This window comes from Lutzomyia longipalpis, chromosome 1 (genome assembly GCF_024334085.1).
Source record: "Lutzomyia longipalpis isolate SR_M1_2022 chromosome 1, ASM2433408v1".
Lineage (NCBI taxonomy): Eukaryota > Metazoa > Arthropoda > Insecta > Diptera > Psychodidae > Lutzomyia > Lutzomyia longipalpis.
Genome location: NC_074707.1, coordinates 44,172,647 through 44,200,476, shown reverse-complemented (window position 1 = coordinate 44,200,476; position 27,830 = coordinate 44,172,647). Strand labels below are relative to the sequence as shown.

At 33.7% G+C, this 27,830-nt stretch overlaps 1 protein-coding gene across 1 annotated transcript; it reads left to right on the top strand.

The window, feature by feature from the left end:
- Positions 1-278: 278 nt before the first annotated feature.
- LOC129787499 (cell adhesion molecule Dscam2-like) lies at positions 279-26,719 on the top strand. The gene is given in 19 exon segments (XM_055823145.1): positions 279-1,686; positions 6,468-6,655; positions 6,758-6,905; positions 7,149-7,310; positions 7,673-7,825; positions 7,980-8,094; positions 10,946-11,376; positions 11,490-11,650; positions 11,915-12,074; positions 12,845-13,114; positions 16,864-17,172; positions 19,373-20,259; positions 20,320-20,653; positions 20,978-21,109; positions 21,192-22,496; positions 22,622-22,765; positions 22,846-23,268; positions 23,346-23,417; positions 23,582-26,719. Coding segments are annotated over 19 exon segments (6,186 nt in total). The 5' UTR covers positions 279-1,439; the 3' UTR covers positions 24,127-26,719.
- Positions 26,720-27,830: the final 1,111 nt, after the last annotated feature.

Genomic DNA, 27,830 nt, shown 5'->3' with positions numbered 1-27,830 from the left:
TATCTCACGGGGTGCTTTTGTCATTTCACATACGCGCGCTACCACCACGAGGATGCTTTCTTCTCGCTTCTGGCACAAGTGGGATAGGTGCTATGTAGCTGTGAATCGGCGTGAGTGAGATGCACTCAATTTACTCCATTTCACACTTAATTTTCCTATCCATTTTCCACCCCATACAGCTGTCTCTATCGCCATTTTCCAACATCCCCACCAATGGCTTTCAGCAGTTCATGAGTACCATACAAAGACTTTTCCACAAGTTTTCTCCCTCTTGGTTTAGTCTGATAGTGGTCACCGTAAGCACCGGAAGGAACTACGCTTCACGCGCAACTTTGTCATTCCATCATGCTTCAGTAGAGTGTGTGATATCAGGCATCAAACCATCCCCTTAAAGTCAACTTTGTGCGGTGTGGCAAAAAAAGTTCGCCAAGAGACAACAATATATAAATAATTTTTACTAAGTACATCATCCTTAAAGAGAAATTGTGAATTTTATCTATAATAATTCCTCTCTATCACAGATGAATTTTTGATGGTATTGGTGAAAAACCCCTGGGAATTTATTCGTGTTTTTCGCACTTTATGTGCTTTCATCAGCAGATTTTATATGAAAATGCCAATCAATCTTCAATTCTTGTGAAGTTGAAACTCGATAGTATATAATGTAGTAGATATATAACAAAAAAAACGTGAATTTGTGCTTTGTGCAAAAATTCGTGCTACATACATGTGTGTTGTGTACATAGTGTAAAAGCAATTAATTCTAGAAGTACATCAAACCACATAAAATCCGTTATTTTCCCTCATATACACCTCACCTATCCCCTTAGACAGGAAACCACAAACGGCATATCAGCGGGCGTATCTGGTGAATTTTTGTTGCATCTCCAGCACTATTTCCCACCGAATGTAAATCGATTTCACATCGTTGTCTACATATATCCAAAATTTCAAATACATTCAACCCGGAATTATTAGTCAGTTATCGATATATAGATTCAATCAGCACATCGTTTAATAAAGGAAAACCACCCCCCAGTACAGTTTATTGATAGATGAGTTTTCCATGGAAAAGAGACTGATGAAAAAAACATCTGGTTGATTGAGTGAATTTTAATATAAACGCGGACACCCCGCAAAAAACGCCCAAAGCCACAAAACCAATTATCAATACGAACCTCAACAGATAAATGATTCCACCCCTCATAGTTCATTGTTTATAAGATGTTTGAGTGAATGAACTATATACATGGTGTATATATAGCACAGAACTATGTAGAATTTGCTATATACATAAAACACTAAAATAAACTTAATCAATATACTAAAAAAGTGAGATTATATTATTTAAAAAGATATAATACGAAGTTGATATAAACTTTTCCATTTGGTATTGTGTTAACGAAGAAAATAGTTTAATATTTAACTTGATAATAAAAATGATAACTGGAGAAGTTTCTTCATTGCCATCATTACCGGTGTTGGATAAAATAAACCGACGACAAGTAAATGAGAATTTTGAGGAAGATGCTGGAGGTGATGAAATTGCTATTCCTGTCTGTGCTCTAGGTATTGTGAAAGGTACCACCAGGAAGACACATTATACGGTCCGAAATATGAGGAATACTTTTGCAAACATTCCGCGACTTTTGACCTCTCCCCTTTGGCTTTTGATAGCTACTTGTGGTAAGTTTTACTAAAACTTTACTATTTCAACACTTTATCGTCCTTTTAATAATGAAAATTTTTCCCTAAATATTCGAATGATGATTTTTTAAATTCTGTACATATCTCCATAATTCAAAGCTACATCAAAAAGTTCGTTAAATTTGGGATGAGCATGAATTAATATTTGTTTAATATATACATACATACGTATGTAAATTGCTAATTATGAGGCGTGTACACGAAATATTTATTTTTCACTGTCCGCCCGTTCGGTCCCAAAATATCGACCGATTTTAAGGGTTGTAGGTAAACGAATAGACATAGAGAGATAAAGAATATTTTAGGAGACTTTAATTATCAAAAATTTTATATTACTTTACGTCCTTTGCAAGGATACTTAAAACGGAATATTTTTCTTATGTTATTCCAAACACAATTTATAGAATTTTCAGGACTTTTTTTCCGCATATAGTTTACAAGTTCTGAAATTTCTGACCTAACCACTAAACGACTCAGACCACGTAAATGGGTAGCTTACCAGCAGTGCATTTTTCGTATTGCATTTCCTTGCAAAGAATTTTTAGTAGGCATGCATATATTTTTATCCTTTTTTATCGTTGTTTTTTTGTATGTAAAGAAGACCGGATATGGAAAAACAATGGCTGGGAATAAAAATACCTTTCAAGCGTAACTTTTAACGTCGGCCTATGTATTTTTTATGTAATAGATTTTCTAAAATTTTCTCGACTTTTTCCCCATTTGAAAAAAAAGCTCTTATACGTAAAAGGATATTAGTGAGCTTTATGATATATTTTAAAACTTTAAATTGCATAAAAGAAAATAAAAAATATATATATCTACACTTGAAATTTAAAAGTGAACAACCCCACAATGACTTTTCCTTTTTTGAAAATGGTACATACATACCTATATATGTACATAAAAAGGCACAGAATGACTTTCCACGACGATTTCTTGATGTGTACAGAACAGTATGTGCTTAAAAAATTGCGAATACCGCATATGACTGAATGGTAAACCCATGTACCCTTGTGTACGTACATTATGTGAGATATGGAGAGTATCCCCTCTAAATGGAAAGGGGTTGTGGAGAGTGCTTTAGAGTGGTTTTATGGTGAATGTACTGTATATATGTATATACGTATTTATGTACTGTACATTGTACATATACAACAAGGAGGGTATGTAAGGCGACCAGAACTGAGAGAACGTAGAGAACAGAAAACCCTCATTTTATTGTTTAAATTCCCATATCAAAAAGCAATCCCCACCACTCTTTAGATCACCTCCACCCCCTTGTCGCCGCATACTGTTCCCCCAAACACTGGTGGAGTGTATGCGACATTTTAGATAGCGCTCTCGCTCTCTTTATACTCAAGAGAATACCTCCACAAAACGTCATCCACAGAGACTAAACTGCGTGCTATAATTATATCCTTATAGAGTTTATAACCTTAGAGACCTGACCGGAGAGAACAACTAGGCGCCTCCATTGTAACACCCCACAGCAGCTCCATTACACTTTTTCCGTACCTTTCTTTTCCTTACCAACGGTTCTTCTTTGTACGTATTCATTCTTGAGAGTTTATATCTTTTTCTCATTTTATTTTTTTCCTACCTCTCTATCTCGCTCCCTTTTGTTTGCCCCGCACTATATATATATCAGAGAAAAAAGCAGAGTTTAAATGAATTTATTGAAAGCTTTCCGGTTGAGAGATCTTTCTTCCTTACAGCTTTCTTCTATCTCACTTCTTTTCAGTTCTTAAACACCAATTCACTCTATTCTCACCTTAAATTCCCACCCTTCCCAATCACCCTGAAACCACCATCTACTCGTAAACCTCGTAAAAGATAAGTGTTTATGTAGTAAATAATTCCTTTTTCTTCTTACATCATCCCTCCATCTCCGCCATCAATGTCACATCATCCATTCTCAATTCCATTCAACCCCAATGTGCTATTTCTGAATCAATTTAAGTCGCAGTGTAAATGTGAAATACGATCTGACAATTTGAGAATAAGGTTTGATGCTTCTTTGCACTTTCAAATGGATTGGGCACGTGCTATGAACTTAACTCCTATGTAATTACATATATTAATTATTAACTTCTCCTTTAGGTTAGTTTAATTGTTAGTTCAACTTTCACCCCGGATTTGCCCATTGTAATTATTTAGTATGCTGAATAATTGAGCTATGTTCACTTTTTGTACATCAATATATTCAATCGATTCGACTAAAATTGGATATTTTAATCTTCGTTGTGGCTTAGAAATATTCTTCTCCACAATCCAAATTATATCATAAACTAAAAGAACAAAGCTCCCGTAGGGGGTCAGCTTATCAGTGTATTTACTATACCAATCCTAATGAAATGATATCCAGCCTCAAATGTATACATTATGTCCATTATGTTAGTATGAACATAATTCGGTTATCTCATTTTTGTACTCATCCTTTATATAAGGTACAACAATATATTTCCATTCTTTTCGAGCATATTTTTGCTTTTAGCACGTTATTGTACGTACGCGTATACTCTAATGTATTGTAAACATAGGCAAAAATGTTATAAACTTTTTGGAAGTGTATACACGTACTACCATATATAGCTTTTAGCATAACCAACCCCAACTTCCTTTCAAACTCTTCTTAACTCACTCTCTAATCATGATTACTTAGAGGAACAATAATGAAGTCTAAATTTATAAACTTTATACCAACTTCCATTCTAAAATTTCGACTATACAGCCGAATTTGAAATGTAGATAAGAGGAAGAAGAGGAAGAGGGATTTTAGAAATCGCTGAATATTATGTATGTATATATCCTTTGGGTCAATAAAATTTGGATTAAATTCGGCCGCTTCTCATTGAACGGTTCGTGAAACCGAACTAATTCTCACAAACACACAAACAAGCTATCCGAAATATGTTGTCTGCATCCAGCATAACGCGGAACCATAGAATATCATCTATATAGGTATTATTGCCTTCAATTTTAACATTTTGTCAGTTCACCATATGTACACACTTTATCTATGCTATGTGGGGTATGTATATATGCTGGTTTAAACACACATGAGTTTGTATGTTTGCAAAAGGGATTTTATCTCTATTTCATACATTAACTTCACACACATATGTACGTTATGTAAAACAAAAGCACCCAAAAAAGCACAATGTATGGCAATAAAGCACGCCGAGTTGAATACAATATATTGGGTAGTAACAGTGCCTACTATGTGTATGCAGTAGGCAATGGTAGTAAGCACATACACATAAATATTCTGTGGGCATTCAGAAAAAGTTCAATGTATTGCATTGCACATACATTGTTAGCTTTTCAGTGTGGTAGTACATTCTATATATGCGAGCTTTTAGATCTCCACAAAGCTCTCGCCTCGCATATTGTTCCACAATGGTGCAAGGGTGTGCGAAATCTCATATATCGAAGAGGGGTAGTACGTGTAAATGTATTTGAGCCCAGAGGGTTGGAAACTTACAATAAGAGGAGTAGAGAGAAAATATCCTTCTCTTTCGCACACATATTGTCGTTTTTGCTCCTTTTCTTTCTCCGTATGTATGTATCATTGCCAGCAGCCAGCAGCGACATAAAAAGAGCTTTTCTAAATACTCCGTTAGGCCAATATTTACGACAGGATTGGTACTACCACCAAAGAATATAGTTGCCAAAAGAGAGAGGAAAAGCAGAAGTTTTTCGTGAGATAGCACTCATTTGGGCCAGAGATTACCCATTTGAATGAGTTTAGTGCACGTTTAGAGATTGGAAATGGGGAAAAATTCGTCTCTCGGGGAAAATGCTCGGGGGTTAATAATAAATAGATTTTTGTCAATGATTTGACAATGATGAGATGAAATAGTCGGTTCAACGCCTTTTTATTTATTAAAAGCTTCCCGTCAAATATTAAATTAATTCGTATTGATCTACTATTGCTAATATTAATTTTTTTTTCTTTAAAAATTGACTCAAAATCGCTCAAAAATATCCTCGAGTTTCCATTAAACTTATTGAGCTATCCCTTAATTAACTTTTTGATTTCTTAAGTTTCAACTTCGTACGTGTCAATTTAACACCAATTGTGAAAGACAAACTTATAAATTGTGAACATTTGTCGTCTTTGAACTCATTGAGTTTGTAAAACTTTGAAATTTTTCTATGTTCTGAAATACGTATATGATGTAGACTATGTATCTACTCCCAAAATGTATCCAATCAAGCAAAAGTTCAGGATTTTTTAAGTTTTTAATTTCTAATATATTATTTTAGAAAAATAAATTAAAGTTTTTCCCTTAATTTAACGTTAACACTCTTGTGGCTGATGTGGGAAAATTTTGAACCAGAATAGCTATACTCGTTATATCTAATTAAATGGTATGTGTATTTTAGTATAGTATGCAATTATGTACGTACCATGCATATATGCTCATATGTGTATAATATAGATATATGTAGCCCAGAATAAAGAACAATGAAATTTTAATTCCAAAAACAGTAACATGCCATCATGTTCAGCCATGGGGATGGAAAAACGCATAGCAAAATGTGTATATATACATACATATATGTAGTATTATATATTTGTTGCATTTTTTGGCTCATTCCACGAATATTGTGTGGGTGGTGGGTTGTATGGTCCACACATAAAAACAAATATATAACAGCAGAGGGATCTGAAAAATAATTATTTTTATTTTTCTTCTTCTCGGTTTTCATTATCTACATTAATTGTATGAACTGGATAACAAATGGGACACCAGCTGCAACGAACAGTTTCACAAACAATTTACATGATAATCAAGGACCACGCTTTATGATTGAACCCACCCATCGGTTAGAGTTTATGAACAGAGCTGGAAGCCGCCTCGACTGCACGGCGAGCGGAAATCCAACACCAAATGTGGAATGGCTGGACCAGGACAACAACCTAGTAACCACGATACCAAAGGTATCCCATGCAATTGCGTCATAGGTACTCGTGACAGCCAATTTGCACGACATACGCCTCCCACCTAAAATGACACACTCAACACTCAACATAATTTTGCAGGTCAGGCACATTTTGGCAAATGGCTCCCTCTACTTCCCACCCTTTGAGGCAGAGGCATTTCGACAGGACGTTCACTGGACCAACTATAAATGCCTTGCAACCAATGCTGTTGGCTCAATAGTCTCTGCTGACGTCAATATTAAAGCCGGTAAGTATTCATATGCGGTGTGATGGAATGAAATATTTAGATGATATTCCACACACTTGACAATATATTCATCTATTTGGCTCTAAACTTGCTATGAGTACATTTCGGATGTTTCACATTCCAAATAAGCAGTGTTGGAATATTTTATCGATTCATTTTATATTCGAATCGTCAAAAATATAAAACTAGTTAAAAATAATATTTTCTGCCAATCTCCTGAGTATGTTTAATAATATTTTGCAGTGGTCAATCAACGATATGATCCCGAGGTTCAAAATCCAAGTGGATTCATTGGTGGAAATGTGGTCATTCGCTGCAATATACCACCTTTTGTTAAGGAACACGTATCAGTAACATCGTGGTTGCAGGAACCCTCATTCAACATTTATCCATCACTTGAGGGTGGTGAGTGATTTGTATGATCTGTAGCACTACATTACACGTAATATCCTATATCAAATTTTACATTTTGATTGAATTTTGCGTTAGTTGAATCTCAATATTTCATAATAACGTACCTACAAAAATTCATGAGTTATGATAACATTCTTCCTGACGAATACCAAATCCATCTAAGCATAATTTGTTTCAATTTATCATTTTAATTAAAAAATTAGTATAAAAACTTCTTTTCCAATTGAATTAACATCGAACACATTTTAATTAAATTGTGCTTTCTTTCGCAAAAGTATTTTCACATCAAATGCTTATATTCTCATTTTCATATTATGTCTTATTCTCTTTTCCATATGGTTATGCACTTGCAGATGGAAAATATCATATGCTACCTACGGGTGAGCTTTTAATCATCAATGTTACGCGCAATGATGCGAATAAGAAAACATTTAGATGCCGGACACATCATAAACTCACCCAAGAAGCTGTCGTTAGCTCTAATGCGGGTCGGATTCAACTATCAGGTGAGTAATAGCATAAAAACTTTTTAAATGAAGTAACTTTTTGTCATTAAAGGTTCTCCTTTAAATTTTTTTATAAAAGCCTTTTCACATTGATGCCACATTGTCAAATAATTCTGAATATTCAAAAAAAAATCTGTTCTTTTTTTTTTAACAGAAATTCGAGAATCCGTCCCACCTATAATGAACGAGAAACTCATAAAACTTGTGGCAAATTATGAGTACATTGTGGTACCATGTGTGGCATATGCAAATCCCAAACCTATTTACAGGTAAGATCTTTTCAAATTCAAACAGGAAAGGTATTCTCTGATGTTTGGGGGGATGAAAATGGGTGCGAGAGACATTTCTCCTTTAACAATTTTGTTTGAATAATTTACATCTTAATTTACAAACTTTGAAAGAATTTCCCTCGCAATCCAAAGAAAATATAATATTCTAAATTTACATCATAAAATGATGATGATAATTTTTATTATATTAATAAAAGATAAATGTTAAATGATAAAGCGTTAACGTTGCAAGTTCGGTGGATGTCGTAAAATTTGGTGTATGAATCAAGTTGAACATATTTCTGCGCTATATCTGAGGGGGGAGAGAGTTATGGAACTTGATGAAAACTGAGAAATTTCCCATTTATATTGCTCAGGAATTAAAGAGTAAATAAGCGATGTGAAATAGATTACAACCACTCCCCATAGTATGCTTGTGACGTACAATAAATATAATCGCATAAGAAGGATAAAATATACATAGATATGCTATATATATATAGAATTTTAAGTTTCAATAATACATTAAATTTTATTATTTTCCATTGTAAATTGTTCTTCCATGAAACTTAAATTGTGCTTTTGATAAACATATTCATTATTATGATACACCATACAATGTACATATGTAGGTAGCTCACTGATGTGTAATGCACCCTTACACACCTAAGTGAATGGTTTAGGTGTACATGAGAAAAGGTAGAGAAGGAGAAGGAAGAAATTTTGGTGTGAACCCATCCAGATGCCATCAGTGTGCTACTCTGGAACATCCATTGAGAAATCATCTACTGCTCGCTCTTCCTCTCTAAAAGATCAGCTTGTCGCCGCATGGATGTCCCAGCATCATCGTCTCATGTTCTAGTTGCAGACAGCCAACAGAATGTGTTTTGAATGACGATAATGGTGATGATGGAATACATCATCACTCCTAACATCTCTCCATGTTTCAAGAGTTACATAATAGCGGCGCATCAAGAGCCCAAAACGACCTCATCCAGTGACGAGACCTACCTCCACTCTCATCCCATACCATATACTATATCCACTTCTACTAACCCCACCTCACAATACCCCTTTCGACTGTCCATTGACGACCCGTCGACTATTCGATGGATGGATTGTTTGTTTATCCAACCATCCTAGCCATTTCATCCATGTTGACCCCTTCCCCTCACCATGGCATTGTTGGTGTTTCATTTCCTGCACGAACAGTAAATATTGAATTTGTTAGTACAGCGACTAAAGGCAACGGGAGGAATGGTCATTTTGGGGGCGGGTTTAACCCGCACTGGCTCACTCAATAATGGATTCAAAGGAAATAAAAACTCAATCATGAATTTCAGCGTTTAATTTACCTACCTACATACCTACATGTATTGTATAAATATTGCTAATGGTATACATAGCATACATATTAAAAATTCACCAAAAATGTGCAATGAATAGTTACCTAGCAGTTTAATTAATGATCTTGTTTATTTTTAATGTTTATGGAGAAAAAATAATTGATAAAAAAAACCAAATGAAAAAATAATAAATATTTCCAAAAAATCCATTTTAGTCATTGGAGCTTTTATGCGTCATATATCTTCTGTGTATGTGGGGAAGTTTTAATAAAAGCTTCAAAAGAAATAAGAGAGCTTTTTTGAACATTCTGAATAAAAAAGTTTATAAATCTTTATTAAGAGCCATTTAATATTATCACGAAAAAAGCCGTAAAAAATGTACTAAATTGCAAAAAGTTATCTAGTCATAATTTTTCCAAAAAAAAATGTTATTAGTTTTATTTAATGTTTAAAGTTGTTCCCAAACGCATTTTTATTATAGAGACTGCGTAAAAAATCTCATGTTTTAGCTCCCAGTTCGAATCAATGTTATATTTTTTATTGTACATAAGTGCAAATTGCTAGATTCTGGGAAATTTTCATGAGAATGTAAATATCCCCCATGACTAAAATTTAACTCCACGTACTTTGAGGGTAGAACATTGTGGGCCATTTCAGCATTTCATGTACATATTTTGCTAAATGAAAAAAATGATCTGTGAAAAAGCAATTCTGGGAAAATTGGTACTGCATTAATGAACTGGGTTTTACCATCATGTAAACATTGTAAATGTAAATGTATGTATATACTGTACATACATATAGTGTACGTTATGTAGTTATATGCCTACATACCTACATATATGTACATAATATGAGTATCAAAAATTAACACATTGTTTCGGGCGTTTCGGGTCTAAATTAAAGTGGGTGATAACGCGCAACTGTTATGGGAGTTGGTATTCTTAGTACATCGTTAATATGCCTACATTCTGTACCGTGATTTATCAGTTAACTTAGAGATCCGTAGAATTATCATATGTTTTTATTTTTAATATATTATTTTCGAAGAAATCACAAAATAAAATCCAAGACAGAGTCATAAACAGAAACTAGTCTTTCCATTGGATTCAAAAACTTTTAAATCCTGTCAAAACTTTTATAATGTTCAAAAAGTTTGTTTTTGAAATAAACTTGTATTTTAGGATTAAATTTTCAATTCTTATACATGATTAGTTGAAACTTTGAATTAAAAGAACGGTTCAATAATTTTGAACACTTGAAGACAATTTCAACTTATTTGTGTGTTAGTTTTGGATCAAAAAATGTATAATTTCTTAAATTTGGTAATTCTTTGAATAATTCAAAATTTTTTGGACAACAAGGATCTTTGTTCAAATATATTATAGAATTTAATTAAATTCTTGAAGAAATGAATTAATAGCAAAGTAATTTATGTTTTTCATGCGAATGAAGAATGATTTTCTTTTATTGTAAATTATTCCTTTATGATGACATTCTCATAGATGGCAAATGAAGAGAAATGGCAGAGAAGAGTCCTTGGATGAACTCCTCAATACCGGCCGCGCTACTATTCGCGATGGCACCTTGACAATAATGTCTCTGAAGGAGACAGACAATGGCTCTTACTTCTGTACAGCAACCAATTCAGAGGGAAGTGAGACAATGGAGGTTCAGTTAGTCATTAATACACCACTCAATGTGCACATAGCTCCTCCGAGTCAAACAATAGACCTCGGAAAAGCGGCCTTTTTCCGATGCAGCGTCACAGGAACACCCCAAAGTACCATTACATGGCTTAAGGATAGCCAACCATTGAGAACTGGAGCTAGAGTTCGCCTGCTAGCTACTGATCATATCAAAATTACCTCAACAACAAAAGAGGACCGTGGAATGTATCAATGCTTCGCCACGAATGATTTTAATGCTGTACAAGGTACCTACACATTTTCCCATCTTATACCGCATGCAAAGTTTTCCAACAGCTATTACATATATCATGTTTGTCTAATCCTACGGTATTTCCTCCTTATGTACATATTCTTCTAGCAACGGCGGAGCTGAGATTGGGCGAAGTGGCACCTCATCTTACTTATAAATTTATTGAACAAACAATGCAACCGGGACCATCTGTATCACTCAAGTGTAGTGCTACAGGCAACCCAACACCTCAGATATCGTGGTCTTTGGATGGTTTTCCGCTACCAAGTGTAAGTATAGACTATGACACCCCCACTGTGCACACATACCATGTGCTGTGCATTAATGTTACTCTGATTATGACTTTGCATGTAATTTAATTGAGATTTGTGACTCCTCTGTATCACCATATAAGATACCAAAAGGGTTTTTTGAAGGTTAAGAAGGTTAAGCTTCCTAGCGTCTCTGTAGGAGCGCTCCTTTTACTCAATTTATCTAATTTATTTAATTAATTTAATCAGATTTCATTACAACAAACACAATTTTTTTTGCAGAATGATCGTTTGATGATTGGTCAGTATGTAACAATATTTGGTGACGTCATAAGTCATGTAAATATATCTGCCGTAAAATCGGAAGATGGCGGCGAATATGAATGTGCGGCAAAATCGATTAGTGGGAGTACCAGCCATTCCGCCCGACTAAATGTATACGGTGAGTGTACATCCATTCGATGAAAACACAAATTTTCATTTCTTTTTTTTTTGTACCTTGTTTCCCATCTATATTTTCATTCATGATATGAGAATTGCAACACAAATGTATATCTTTTTTTAGAAATTCCAATTTTTTAAAGCCATATGTTGCAAACCAAACTGATATCGGTATACCTAACAAGCAAACCAAGCACAAGAGATACAAGATGTGTTTACTTTACAATTCATTGTGAATTAATAATGTGAATTCCTTGAAAAGCAAATATGTAGTTTTGTGGAAAATGTGAGGAAAATGCTTTTGCCATAGATTAGATTCTAGGGTGAATTTCAAAAGGATTGAGATATCGTGGTTGAAAAGAAATCCTTTACGGACTAAAAGAGATTTATCACACTACCATCTTCAGGCACTTGGATACTGAACATTTTACAATTTTACACGGAAAAAATAAGAGAAAAGAGGTTCAGGTCTCTTCTTGTCTACGGACTTATTAGGAAGCTTTAAGCGTTTGAAGCTGTAGTGTGATAACCCTGTAACGTATTAGAATGTTTGTTAGTCAGTTGAAGTCGATTCTTCTCATTACATTTTATGATTTCCATAAAAAACAAATTCCGCACAAAATATATTGAATGAAATACAAAAGAAAGTGAGGGAGTGGATTATTGCGTATAGAAGTATATATATTTGAAAAGTTATATCTTTTTTTTTACTATTATTTTCTTATCTTGCTGCTGTCATTTTTCTTGGGACAACACCACTAACATAAACAGGAATGCCGTACATTCGACCAATGTCTCAGATATCGGCGGTAGCTGGAAAAACCATGAATATCAAATGTCCGGTTGCAGGATATCCTATTGAGTCCATTGTATGGGAAAAGGATAATACACGACTGCCAATAAATATGTGACAGCGTGTTACGAATGGTGTGCTATACATTGAAAATGTTCAAAGGACCACAGATCAAGGAACATATTCTTGCATTGCGAGGAATAAACACAATTACACTTCACAACGAACAGTAAATATTGCCGTACTCGGTAAGTAATGAAATACCTTTTCGTCTCCATTTGTTTTATTAGAATTATCCTATATAAACTACATATAAATTACCCTCAAAACACAATGAGAAGCGTAAATTTAGAGGAGAAAATAAAAGATGGAATAAAGAGAAATATAAAATAAATAATTCATAATAGTTAGTTTCTCATTTTCCTATTGTTAAAATAAGAGGTATGTCAGCATACCAAAGTTTGATAGTCTATCAAATAAATATCAGTATCAAATGTTAATGCGACAATGTAGCAAAAGTATGTAAAATAGATATTAATACTATTTATCCTATTGGAAAATTTAATTCAATATGGAAAATGAAGCATCGGAATACAAAACATTTATTTTAGAGAATTTGAGTGGATTTATAAAGTATTTATATAAATCACTTTTAAGTGCTTAACTAAAAATTACATTACAGATTGCCAGCCCAAAAACATCATGGGGTATGGGCAAATTTCATTTTGATTAGAATTCAGAAATGCGATACGTAGGAAAATTTTCTAAATGAGTTAATTCAATTTTATGATTGCAATCATATCTTGTCCGAAAAAAAACTTGTGTACTGTACACATATTGAAGTGTCAAGAATTCAGCACATAAATCCCATGATAAAAGGGAGACGAAAGTACAAGTTTTCGTTGGATAGCTTTCACCTGTGTCAGAGATTGTGACCCGAGAGTAAATTTAATTAACGAATTTCATCGAGAAAAAGAGACAAGTCATCAGGAAAAATATGATTTATGCTAATGATCTTTACACAAAGTATTTAATAATTAATTTATTTATTCTATTGTTTCAAATAGAATTGCGGGAACTGATTTCCATTGGAAATTCTCCATAATAAAAATCAATATTATATGTTTACGAGCTCCAAATTATTAATGAAATAATTAATTGAATAATATGGAATTTCTAATCGATTGATTGCAATAGCGGTTACATAGGTTGACAAACAATAGCCTGCAGCTATAATCAATCACACCTGAAAACAAGGAGTGGACATACATTCACATGTACTGCGTTGCGCACTTCACGTGAACGTACAACATTCTGATTCCTTTTAGCATATTCATCTTTTTCATTTATCTCACTGAAATGAATTTTTCCAATTTTTTATATAAAAAATTACACATAATTTTTTGACCGATTTTTTATCAGTAAATGCGGTAAATACAATTAAATGATGTATTACACAAAAGCCCCCTTTCCACATAAAAAGTTTGTATTTTTTGCGTTGAACACAATCTGTTCGGGTATTAGGGAAAATATGTTGCGGAAGTCGTTAACCTCCGTAAGAAATTATATATAAAAGGTCTGCTTAGGGTGTATTTATGTTTTAGTTAATCACGCATTTTATTTCTTAAATAAATCACCAATTTTTATAGATTATTCTCTCACAATCAGTAAAGTGTTAATTGATATTTTAGTCCAATATCTATATTTATTAGAATTTTGTGAATTTATGACGATATAATGAGTATATATAATATGAAGCACATTTCACTTTTAAAAGCACAAAAGTCAATATGATTATGTATTCACATATTTTCTCTATTTCTTTAATTTTGTCACACAAAACTGCAATCATGATTTTATCGCACATCTTGCACCTGTACTTAATATTGCTGTGATTGCTGTGAAATAATGCGCATTCTGCACGCTCTCGCCACAATATGCAATTAACACTGCAATTAAATTGTGTCCTCGATGGATTCTGCCGCTATTATTCCGCACGCAGTACCACCCAAAATAACACCCTTCACCTTCGCACGGGATCTCAACGTGGGTGATCGCACAAGTGTTCAATGTGTCGTTGTTACTGGAGATTTGCCATTGAATTTTACGTGGTTAAAGGATGATGTCCCAATCCTAACTGGCGGTAGTGCATCAATACGGCAAAATGATGAATTCACAAGTGCTCTTACCATTCTCGATGTGAAGAAATCCGATGCAGGACAGTATAAGTGTCGCGTGGAGAACTCTGCAGCAAGTATTGAGTACCAAGCAGAATTGAGCGTCAATGGTAAACATATAGGGCGTCTTTCTCATTGAACTTTTCTGGTCAATGAGAGTCATACTCAATTGAATTGGTTGAATTCTATTCGTTATTTGATTTTACTCTGCATTTTTATACTTTATGTAAATAAATGGTACTTGCCCACATTTCATTACAATTTTAATTTAAATATTTACATTTGAATCTTTGACTCGTAAATTAAATCAACTTTCGCTGAAAATTTGTTTAGGTCAGTTCTCAAGTATTAAAAAATTTAATTAAATTTAAAAATTGAATAACAGAAGATATTCAGCCGATATTGCAACGATTAGACCCTCCGTTTTGTAGTCACATACAGCAGACTTTTCAATAAAAGGGCGGGAAAAAAACGAAGGGCTTTTCATACCTTTTGTGATAGGCTTATAGTAATTTTCAGGGAGTTTGAAAAAAAATCAATAAATTAATCCTCTCATATGTGTACGATACAGAAAAGGATTACGAAAAAATAGAGACTACATATTCAGTATAGGTAGTACCTACATATAAAAGAAAAAAAATCAGTGAGAGAAAAATCCACTCACAGACACAAAAGGGGTTGGAATATAAAAGAGATATTATACTATATATTTTCTTATTCTGAATAGAGTGCAAATCGATGAGTGGTTATGAGGTCTGAGAGCTTCTACTTCGTACATAGTTAGGCTTCTATGTAACATTTCTAAGACAATGGAGCCATAAAAAAAACCCAAGAAAGGAAATATTTTACTTTTAGATCGGCTAAATCAATTGGAATTTATTACCAAATTAAATCAAATGATTATTTTATCAATTTTATCTAATAAGTTCTAATGAAAGGAATTGGGTTAAAGTACCGAACCAAAGTGAATTGTTCCACAAAAGTATAGGAAATGTATGGGCCATGATAATGAAAACTTGATGGTGTGCCTCATTGACCAGAAATTCTAGCATGTTCGCTTTTGTGTGGAATAATGATGACGATGGGAATTATTAATTTTCAATTTGGTTTTATTCCGTCAATCCTTGGGCTTTCTTTAGCTCAAATCGTTGCATGTACATACCTACATATGTATATAGCGAGGATATGACGCTTAAATCTGGATTTTTTCTCATTTGTTTATACATAAAAAATCAGGATTTAAGCGCCCAACTCTGTACACCATCATCATCATTAAATGCATCCACCAACTCTCATTCGTATAGCATGTTTTCCCCCTATTCACTGACCTATCCAACAAAAATATTCTGTCACTGTTTTCCTTTCATTGAAATAAGTAATGTTTTTGCATTTACTCTTCTTCTCCATTATTTTTCGCTTCTTTGTTTTTTTTCCTTTCTGTGCGAATGCTTCCCTAACAGCCTAGCCACCCGCTTTAATCTTTGTCTTGCGTTGCATTACATTAGGTGTATTCATTTAGAAATTATTTTATAGCATGAAAGAAAGAATATACTCACAGAATGCAGCGTCAAAAGAAATAGAAAAGTGAAGAGGAAAAGAAAACAAAAAATATATAAAACCATTTAAAGTACGATAACATCCCTCCGTTGAAAAAAAAAGAGATTTTAATCTCTTTCTAAAGTAATGTGTGTACGTACACATTAAGATTTAAGAATATACGGTGTACCCTTACTTACTTTTCAGATGAAAAACAGATAAATAGATAGGTTGAAAATTAAAATTTTACTTTGTGAAGCATATGATTAAATGTATGCTTTCAGTACCACCCCGGATCTCTCCATTTAGCTTTGAGAATGACATTATGGAAGGCATGAGAACACAATTGATGTGCTCCAGTAGTCAAGGAGATCAACCACTCAACATAACATGGTTCAAGGGCAACCGATCCATCAAGACGGGGCTCGATGACAGAAGTGCAGACGAAAAATCAATTGATATTAATGAATATTCTCCCTTTTCGAGCATCTTGACTATACATAATGTGACATCCAGTCACAATGGGAACTACACCTGCGAAATATCTAATCGAGCCGCTACAGTCTCCTACACGGCAGTTTTATCTGTATCTGGTAAATAACTAACCATCAATGTTGTATTACAAAATGCACAAGAAATCACACGCAAAAAAATAATCTTTTGAGTGGGCACAAAAAAATTCTGCAAAGTTTTTTTTATTTAATTTATTTTCTTATTTATTTTTTTAATTAAAAATATGTGAATTAAAGAAAATATATAAGTAAACACCACAAGTACTTTTTGTTCGTGTGTCTCACAAAAGCATCATCACTTAAAATAATGCAAGCACTTTTCTTTTAATTTTATTTTTTTTCTACAAAACTAAATGACAAAATTCTCCAGTTAAGATTAAAAAAAATCAGACAAGAAAAGTTTTCTTTCATAGAAAAAAAAAGAAAACTAACTTTTGAAAGTTTCTAAGTTGGTTTGAGCTTTTTACGGACGCTTAAAAGGTTTTATAAATTTTCAAACTCGATATATAATATGAAAAAATATTGAAAATGAATAATTGAATGAAAATTAGGATTCTCACTATGTATTCAGGTCGATTTTATGAAGTCTCGTGCCAAAATTCATAATTTAATTGCAGTTTTTGAACTTTTGGCTCCGAAGAATTTGGTTGAGGGTAAAAAATAATTGGAAAACTTTGTATTAATGTATGTATTATATTTTCCAAGGGATCAAGTGATTATAGTCTATTCCATTTTCTAATTTATACTGATTGAATCGCCAAATTAGCAGTCGTATTATTAACAAACGATTAAACGAAAGTTTATATAAGAGGAAATTTTTAGTACATAACACAAGGCATATTGGAGCATAAGTCGCGCAAATACAATGATTGAAAAATGCAATTATGAAAATATTTTTCACGAATTTTGACACTTTTCCTCCTTCTTACCCACCTCCTTTTGATTTTTTTTGACTTCCTCTCTGAATTACTCACACTATGTATGTATATCCCCACTGAAAGATTTTAAGTTTCAATTGAAACTTACATAGTAGTTATGCAAAAGAGACATAATGTCAGTTTGATAAAGCTGCAAAGTTTGACAGACAAGTTTTTGGGTCACAAATGTGAGAAAATTGTGTGCCTTATGAGCTGTTAAATACGGTATAATCTTGGAAACTAATATATGCCCTATGACACCTAATTAAATGAAACATTTCATACTTATTAACCCAAAAAAGTCATTTCAAGAATTTGCGCATATACTGCACGCTTTATAGAAAAGCACAACTTAGAGTGACTCTCATTTACAAAAATATTTATATTATGTGCACTCATTAAAATTTAACTGTGCAATGCATTCATTCAGCAAAATGTTGTTTTTCATCTACTCAACATACCGCATATAATATATATCTCCCAATCTTCACACCCCCAATTGTGTGATAAATAACAATAAGATTTTCTTACTACAACATTATATTGATTATACATAACTATATTATGTATTACCGGTTATGTGCTACATATTCCACTCCATCATTCCAGGAAGGGAATGATGGCAATGATAAGAAATGAAATTTACAGGTGTATAGCAGGAAGTGAAAGTGAAAGGATTTGAGCGTGAATGGAAAAATGATGATTAAAGTGAAATCCTCCTTCATGTTTATGTATGAAATGTAGATTTCTTTTTAGAAATTCTCCCTACCTTTTCCTAAATAGGTGGATCTTCGATACAATAGACTACAAAACTACATAGAAAAATCTCACCTTTAACTTCTTTTTTTTTACTAAATCGCTCAGGCTTAATAATTTGTAATCCGTTCGCTGAAAATTTTCAAAGAAAATCTGCACGTCCTTAAAAATAATTATTTTATTTTCATCATAGATGACAAGGGATATGTATATTTACAAATAAATCAGAGGTATAAATGACCTATTTTTCTCAAAGAAAAATTAATCCGATACTCCATAATTATAAGATCATAACCATAAATAATCTAGCCTACTGAATTTCTCTTTGCATGAAAATTGCTTGACTCAATGCAGCAATGCAATGTAGTAAGATAAATGTTGTGTTAATGCCATATTAATTTAATGGTATTTCAAAAGCGAAATGCACTTTGAATGTTATACCGAATTTGCTAATAATATTTAATAACCGAAAGTTTAAAGGTAAATGTTGTTCCTTGTAGATGGCTATCAGTGTGCATGTTCACCATGTAAATCACATCTCTAGGTTGAAATGTTGCAAACTTTAAATGATCTATATAATAAAATATTCACACAAAATCCTCATGCAGTACCACCACGTTGGATTGTGGAACCACAGGATCAAAGCGTCATCCTTGGCAATTTGGTCATTATCGATTGCAAAGCTGATGGCTTCCCTAAGCCCACAGTAAGCTGGAAGCAAGCTATTGGAGATCAATCGGGTGAATACAGAGAACTCTCCTTTGCCACATCATTTGGCATTGAAACACATCCCAATGGTTCCCTAATCATACCTAAAGTCTCCAAAGACCACGAAAGTAATTTCCTCTGTCAGGCCACCAATGGGATTGGGGCTGGCTTGAGTAAGCTTATTCGACTTAATGTACACGTTGGCCCACAAGTAACCGTGCGCAATAAGCTTTTATCCGTGAGACGTGGTGAAAAAGTGACCTTAATCTGTGAAGCTGAAGGAGATGAACCCCTTGACATTTCTTGGCGCTTTAAAAGTCACCGTATTGACCCAAGCTATGATGTTAGATATCACATTAAGAGCATTAAGATCAATCAGGGATTATCATCTGAACTGACTATCATACAAACGACTCTTTCCGATCGAGGGCAGTATTCATGTTTCGCGAGTAATGCCTACGGACAGCATCATTCCGTAATTCAGCTTCAAGTGCAAGAACCACCCAATTTCCCGCGGAATCTTCAAATAAACGAATTAGCCAGTCGTACCCTTATCCTAGCTTGGAATCCTGGGGATCAGGATTCTCTGGAATCACAGCCTGTTTCGAATTTTGTTGTGCAGTACAAAGAGGCTCAAGATGTCTGGCACAGCGGTAATCCGCAGAAAGTTGTGCCAGGTGATAAAACTGTAGCCCTCATTGGATCCCTCAAACCTGCCACAAACTACCATTTTCGTGTTTATGCTGAAAATCACCTTGGGACTAGTGCAGCAAGTGACATTCTCACTGTAAGTTCTAGAGCAAACTATTGAGGATTTTTCTTTTCATAAATGATTCTTCCTAACCAGGTTCAGACAGACGGTGAAGCACCAAGCGGACCACCCCTTCAAGTAACTGTAGAACCTCTAGGACGTCAACAACTAATTGTAACATGGCGACCGCCTGAGCATGATCTGTGGAATGGAGAACTACTAGGCTACACTATTGGCTACAGACCCACGGATAGTCCTGACAAGACGTACAATTACACGAGAGTCGGCATACCTGGTGGTGAAATGATTAATGATTTTCGATTGACTGGCTTGGAAAAGTACACCCAGTACAGTATCACTGTTCAGGCATTCAATTCAAAGGGTGATGGACCATCAAGTGAACCAATTGTTGCTCGGACAATTGAAGATGGTAAAAGGACATAAATATTTCCTTTATTCACTAAAAGTTCAATTTTTATAAAAGCTTCCTTTCTTTTCAACTTCTTCATAATAAATAAATTTTTCATTAGATAATTGAAATAATTTTAATTAAACTGAAGTAATAAAGTGAAGAACAAATGAAAAGTTATTATAAGAAGAATTTAAAAGGGAGACAAAATTTTGTGAAACATCAATTCATTTTCCCTAAGAACATACCAAATTCCTATGCTGATATATAGTACCTCTCTCTCTACATGCACTCTTATTATTTTCCAAGCCATATTTTAACTTTATCACTTTGAATTTGAAATAGTTCCCAGTGCACCACCTCAAGCAGTTCAGTGTGTCGCATTAACCGCCCAAAGTTTGCAAGTTTCATGGCAGCCACCGCCAAAAGACCACACTCATGGCATTATCCGTGGATATAAAATTTTCTATGAAAATGGTAAAATCACATTAATTTCATCCATTTTCAATAAGATGTAATTTAGATAGCGTATGACACACATATATGTATAATTTTGCAGATATTACAAGGGAAACAAAGATTACATCGGCCCTTAATACCGTTCTCCATGGACTTTTACCATTCACAAACTACAGCGTACAAGTTTTAGCTTTTACGCGTACCGGTGAAGGAGTTGCCTCCTCTATGGTAATGTGTACGACACACCAGGGTTCACCGGATGCTCCTGAATTAATAAAGGCAGTGGTGAAAAATGAAAGTTCCGTAATTATAAGTTGGCTCCCACCGAGACGTTCCAATGGGATTATTACGAAATACACCATTTACATTAGGATCCTGAATAAAGGACAGGAGATTCGAATTCTCAAGGATACCCTTGTCTCCCAGTACCACTACTATGAGGCGAAAAATCTCAATAATCGCGAAACATACGAGGCATGGGTAACGGCAAGTACGTCAATTGGAGAAGGTCCAAGTACGTCTGTTGTGAAACTTACACCGAATGCCATTGCCCCAGCTGCCATAATTTCCTTCGGACAAACACTTAGTGTAGCATGGAAGGTAGATGTTAAATTACCTTGTCTCTTTGTGGGCTCCCCTCTTCCATCGACTGAATGGCGTGTTGACGGTCAACGATTACAAAAAGGACAACGACTAGAAGTTAATAGTGAAAACTCCCTCATACTCCGGAGCATTCAGCGCACGCATGAAGGAAATTACACGTGTCACGTTAGAAATAATCTCGGGTCAGATCATATTATTTTCCAACTGCTAGTCCTTGTTCCACCAGCTCCACCCCAGCTATCCGCAACTGCCAGCACTACGACATCAGTTTCACTGCAATGGCACGTAGGTGACAATGGTGGTGCCCCAATTAGGGGATTTCTCCTTAGCTTCCGTCAGGAGTTTGGTGATTGGGAAGAAATACCCCTAGATCGACGCTCAGACTCATTCATTGTGGAAAAACTCCAATGTGGCACTGGCTACCAATTCACATTGGTGGCATTCAATAAGATAGGAAATGGAAATCCCAGTGATATCGGTTCAACGCGTACAAAGGGAAATAAACCAATTTCACCGCGGAAACAACATCTCATCCGTGTTAATTCCACAACAATTACCCTGGAGTTGAGTGCATGGCAGGACGGTGGATGTCCCATCAGTCATTTTGCCGTAGAATACCGACGTCGTGGACATCATCTATCTCGTGAATGGATTCTCGCATCGAGCAATGTACCCCCGCAAATGCGGTACACAATTGCCGATCTTGAGCCCTCGCTCAGCTATGATTTGCGTGTCACAGCGCACAACAATGCTGGCACAACTGTTTCTGAGTACTCCTTTGAGACTCTCAGCATTACAGGAAGTAAGTTTAGATAGAAAATTATTGATTTGATTAAGAAAATTGTTTGTACATTCCGCAACTTTGCCAAAGTGGTAGCATAATTGATTTTCTTATGAACAAAAATTAAATTTGAATACTTCTTACAGCTGTTCTCAGTACAAGTTCAGACGAAATAATGGAATCAAATGAACACTACGAATTTATGGATGGTCACCTCATTGCCATCGCTATAATATCCATTTTTGCTGCATTAATTGTTGTAATAGGAGTAGTTTATTGTTTAAAATCAAGTGAGTATTTTTATTTCGCAAAATAATCAATACCTGGGCCATTGTACAAAATGCATTGCTGTTTGATGAATAAATTGCAGATCCAAGAGGTTTATTTGGAAATAATAGTGACTTACAACATCCTCCGGATGGAAAATATATGATATCGGAACAACGTGATCAACCCTATTCTACAGTACGAAAATCAATAACGCAGAGCCCATGCAGAGATTCTGCTGTATTAGATAGAATTCCCGAATATTCCGAAGATATTTATCCATATGCTACATTCCATCTACCAGATCAGGAAAATATGTCTGGAAATCCAGATAGGCCCAGTAGTGGTTGTGGTGCAAGTAAATGTGTTAGATCAACGAATACAGCTGGAAGACGTGGGAAGAAACCCTTTAAATCTGAATCAGAAGAATACGATAGTTTAGGATCAGACACCGATACGGGAAGTGGGGAACATGGTAGTCGAACGGAGTCATCCAATCAATTGGATGATCCTATAAATTTTTGCGGTAGGTTTACTTACTCTAGAAATTATTAGGTAGGTAGGTACGTATTTAATCTATCTTTTATCTATAAATTTTTTTAGGACGATCTTATAGTCCAGCATCAAAGGCAGGCAAGGAAAAATTCGCCCTATTTGCAAAACCATCTCGTCATAGTAAGTTAGTATTGCTTTGTCATCACATCTAACAAATTATACATTTTCTTTTATAACACGAATAATATCGCAAAACTTGATAAAACTAACATTATGTGCAACATAGGAAATTATAATTTAATATTAAATCTTTGAATTTATTTTTATTTTAATTTTTTATTCAGATGGCATCCATCAGTTCAACAACCCCGAGCAAAATACATCAATAGAGAGGTCACCAATTTCTAAGCGAACCCCTCAACTACTTCCCCTTAGTCAAGCATACTCAGCAGCAGCATACTGCCCAACAAAAGACTTTAATACACTTTTCACGCAGTACGGGCACACAAGAACGAGTTCCTACACTGAAGAAGGAATCTTCCAACATCATTACTACAATCCACAAAAATTGCTTTCTGTGAAATCGATTAAAAGTCATTCAGGTGTTCTTGAATCAGAATTCCTCACACTAACGCCAAAACGTCGGGATCGATTACTGGAGCAGTGGCAATTGGATTTCCGGGTGATGAGAAATTCATCATTAGATGGAATCTTCAATGGAGCTACCCTAAGTATGGATGATGCAGTAAATCAATTCAAAGCACCTAATGACACAGTAAAAGTTCCAAATATCAATACAACGATCACGGATAAAACGCACATCGTAGCAGTGGATACGCCTACCAAACGACAAGCTCGTCATCAACAAGACTATACTATTATCGTGTAAATTAGAAAATGAAAGAATGATACGAAAAAAAATTGAAAAAACCTCCACTGAGAAGAACAGACAACAACTTTCCATTTTATAAAAAAAAAATACTTTTAATTGGCACACCAAAATGCAATGCCAATAATATTGTTCTATATATCCTTTGTATATAATCTATTTCTATTAAAAAAAAAACAATAATACTGTAATCAAACCAAAACACCTGCGTAAACACAATTAAAAATGTTATGTCGATCAAAAATGAAAAAAAAAACGTTCTAAAAACATAGACACAATACTGGATAGCCAATTGCTCACAAAAAATTATCCTTTAATCAATAACATAAATGTAATAGGTAGTATCAGCATAAATTACATATTTTTTGTTTTCAATTTTCATCCACAAACACAATTTTGAAAATTTATTATTTAAGAAAAAAAAATACTGAAAATCCGTCCAAATTTCGGAAACTGCCATTTTTTTCAAAAGTAAAGGAAACTAGATATAAAATGCAATTAAAAATTTGTTAAAATTCCCCAGAATAAAAAACCAAAACCGATCTATTCTTTGATCAAAGTAAATCATATGCCAATTTAGAAATCTGACTTCAATTAAAAAAAAAAGTATGACGATGAATACCCCAGTGCCAATTATTATTACCTAAATTATTTCAAGTAAATTGATGAAATTGATTAGTTTTTGTAATAAATTACATAAGTAAATGATAATATAATATGTAGGAGTAAGTTAACCTGAACCTCGGAACAGATGTGAGCTATAACTGTGAGCAGTACATAGTTCAGGTTTTTTTTTGGAAAATTTATCGTAGACAACAAACTTGATAAATTTCTTCATGTCAAAGAAGAAATGTATTGTGGTCTGTTGGTCATGGCGTGTGTCTGTAGTTATACATTTCCAAACTTAAGGGATAATACTCTGAAATTTGGAATGAGAGATGATGAAACCACGAGATGTTGGTCTCTGTACCCAACCCACCCCTTCCTAACATTTCATGATACATGAGTGAGTAATCCCATACAAAACCATTTTTTTTTATTTTACTAAATTTCAACTTTTGTTGGTGCAATAAGGGATATGTTGGATATATGTTCTTCCGTTTAATACCATGTTCACCCACCCCTTGCATTTCACTCAGCCCCCATAGCAAAATATGTATTTGCCTTTTTTCACCATAAGTGTGAGTATTATGTTGTTCATCCTTTAATACTTTACACTCAGCTTTCTTCCTACAATTACTACACACTCCTCTGTTTTCTCTTTAATTTTCATTGTAGAGGAATTTCCGGAATTGCTACAATATTACACGAATTTTCAAAATTCACGACTTTCAAAAACAATTTGTAAACCGACAGACACACCCAGGCACGTACAGAATAAATATTTTCAAAATCCTGAAGTCACATCCCGTGTAGATAAATGTATTAGGTGCCAGGTCTAAATTAAAAGAGTACAAATGTACACTTTTCTTTACATATAGATAATGAATTTAATCAAAAACAATATAAATAATTTGAATGTTTTAACACCCAATGATTTCTTCTTCACTAAATTAATCTTTATTCCCTTTTGAATTTTATCTTTTAAATATCTATACTCAAATTCGAGGTAACTAGGGCTAAAAGTTACATCAGATGTTGTTACATATGTGCGACATATTTAATCAAAGCCACTTAATCATTGAGCTTCCCAATTTAGTAAAAACGTTAGCCCTAACCTTATTAAATATTCAAAAAATTTGGTGCTATTTGATTAAATAAAAGAAAATTGAGGTAAAGTTGTAAAGAAACGTAGATATTTTAATACCTAGTTAGTAGTTAGATATTTTGGGAGGAGTTACACAAAAGCCAAAAAATAAATAAATTCTACTAAAGATCTAACTTCTAACCCAAGGTTTTCTTATAAGTATACCCCCAAAATATTCTCATAAAGGTAAATTAATTAAAGATAAATTAACTGAAAAAGGTTAAAAAAAAAAGGTCTAAGGTTGTATTTGGTTGCCCAACAGAAATAAATCATAGCAGTGAATATTAGTCAATTTATTATAATGTATTGTAATAAATTAGTCTAATCAAGGGAATGCCATTGAGGTGAAAAAAAAATAAAAATGATTACGAAACGTCGAATTGTGGAAAAAACACCAATATTTCTATTCTTATAAAAAATTGTTTAGATTTATGAAGTTTTTGATATAGCTAAAGTTAGAATATAAATTATAGTATATTCATTATAATACATATATGAGACGTGCTACGTGGAAGCTGTGGATCTTTCGGAGAAGACATAACAGTTAAATGAAAAGAAGAAAAAAAGAAAAGCGATAGGTAATGAAATAAAAATTGTATTGAAATACACTCATAGAACTATTCAATGTGAAATAGTTAACAATCTGTGAGGGTGTCGATAAAACTTTGATATAGACAAATGACTGTGTAATAAACTCATTATATCATTTCCATATTTGAGAAGTGGTTAGAAGAACGTTTTGTCAGTTAAAAGTTTCACAATAAACTTGTGAAATGTGTGGAGAATCGAATATAAAATATCATCATGTAACAGAATATATTATTATTATATCATTGTGAACATATCTATGTGGTATATATATTAAAAGAAGTTTAAAATGTTTTAAAAATGTTCTTTTACTTTAAGACTTTCTTTTCGGGCTTTAAGATGCTCTTGCTCCTAAAAAGGATACAAACTATATTTCTGGACTCTTTAAGCTTGATAAAGAACATGCTGAAAATATGGACTTAGACGAACGATGCTATATCTTTATCCTACAGTTTATCAAATTATAACGTGCAGGTACGATTTGAGATATATTGGCAACATTGGCAAGGTATACGGAGTTTTACGACCGAGGGAAAGTTGTTTACATCAATTTTCGGAAAAGCAGCAAGACGAGAGAGATAACAATGCAATTTTTCATTGTTTTCTCTACAAAGTTTTGCGTGAGTTATTTAATATTCTTCTCAAGAACTATGCGCGCAAGTCGTCGAACTCCGAGTATTTTTTTTTCTATAAATTGGATTAAAGAAATTTCCTTTAGATGGATATTCTACGTAAATAATTCTATAGCGGCTATTTGCAGAAGTTCTTGTGTTCGTTTTCTATCTTTTCAGTTGAATTTTTATTTTATTTTAAATTAATGAATTAATTGTGTACATAAGTGTCGATTTAAAAAAAAGCTGCTTATATATTAAAGATTTCAGGTTCAAATTTTGGCACAATATATATTATGTACTTTGTGTATACATAGCACAGATATTTGTATATGTGGTATATAATGATGTGTAGGGGAAAACTGGGCTATTCCCGACACTGCGAAAAATCTCAAGACTGTATTTTTGTATTTATTAAAATCTCTCAATCATTTAATCAATAGTTAGACGCACTGTAACTCATAAAATGGTCAAAGTTCAATGCCATTTGTGCCTCTTATTTAATAACTTTGACTCACAATTAGGTCATTTAGGTATAAATGATCATGATTAGAGTAACCTCTTCTTAAGAATTAAATAAAAAGAAAGAAATTAAGTCAACTAAAAATATCAATAAAACCAATAAGACCCCAGTTCCCCTACTGATAATACTAATACTATGTACACAGGAATTTCTGCATTCTGGAATAACTTGAAAAGTCTTATATACAATTTGTATTTTTGAAAAAGAAAAAATTATTGCATTATTTCAAGATAAC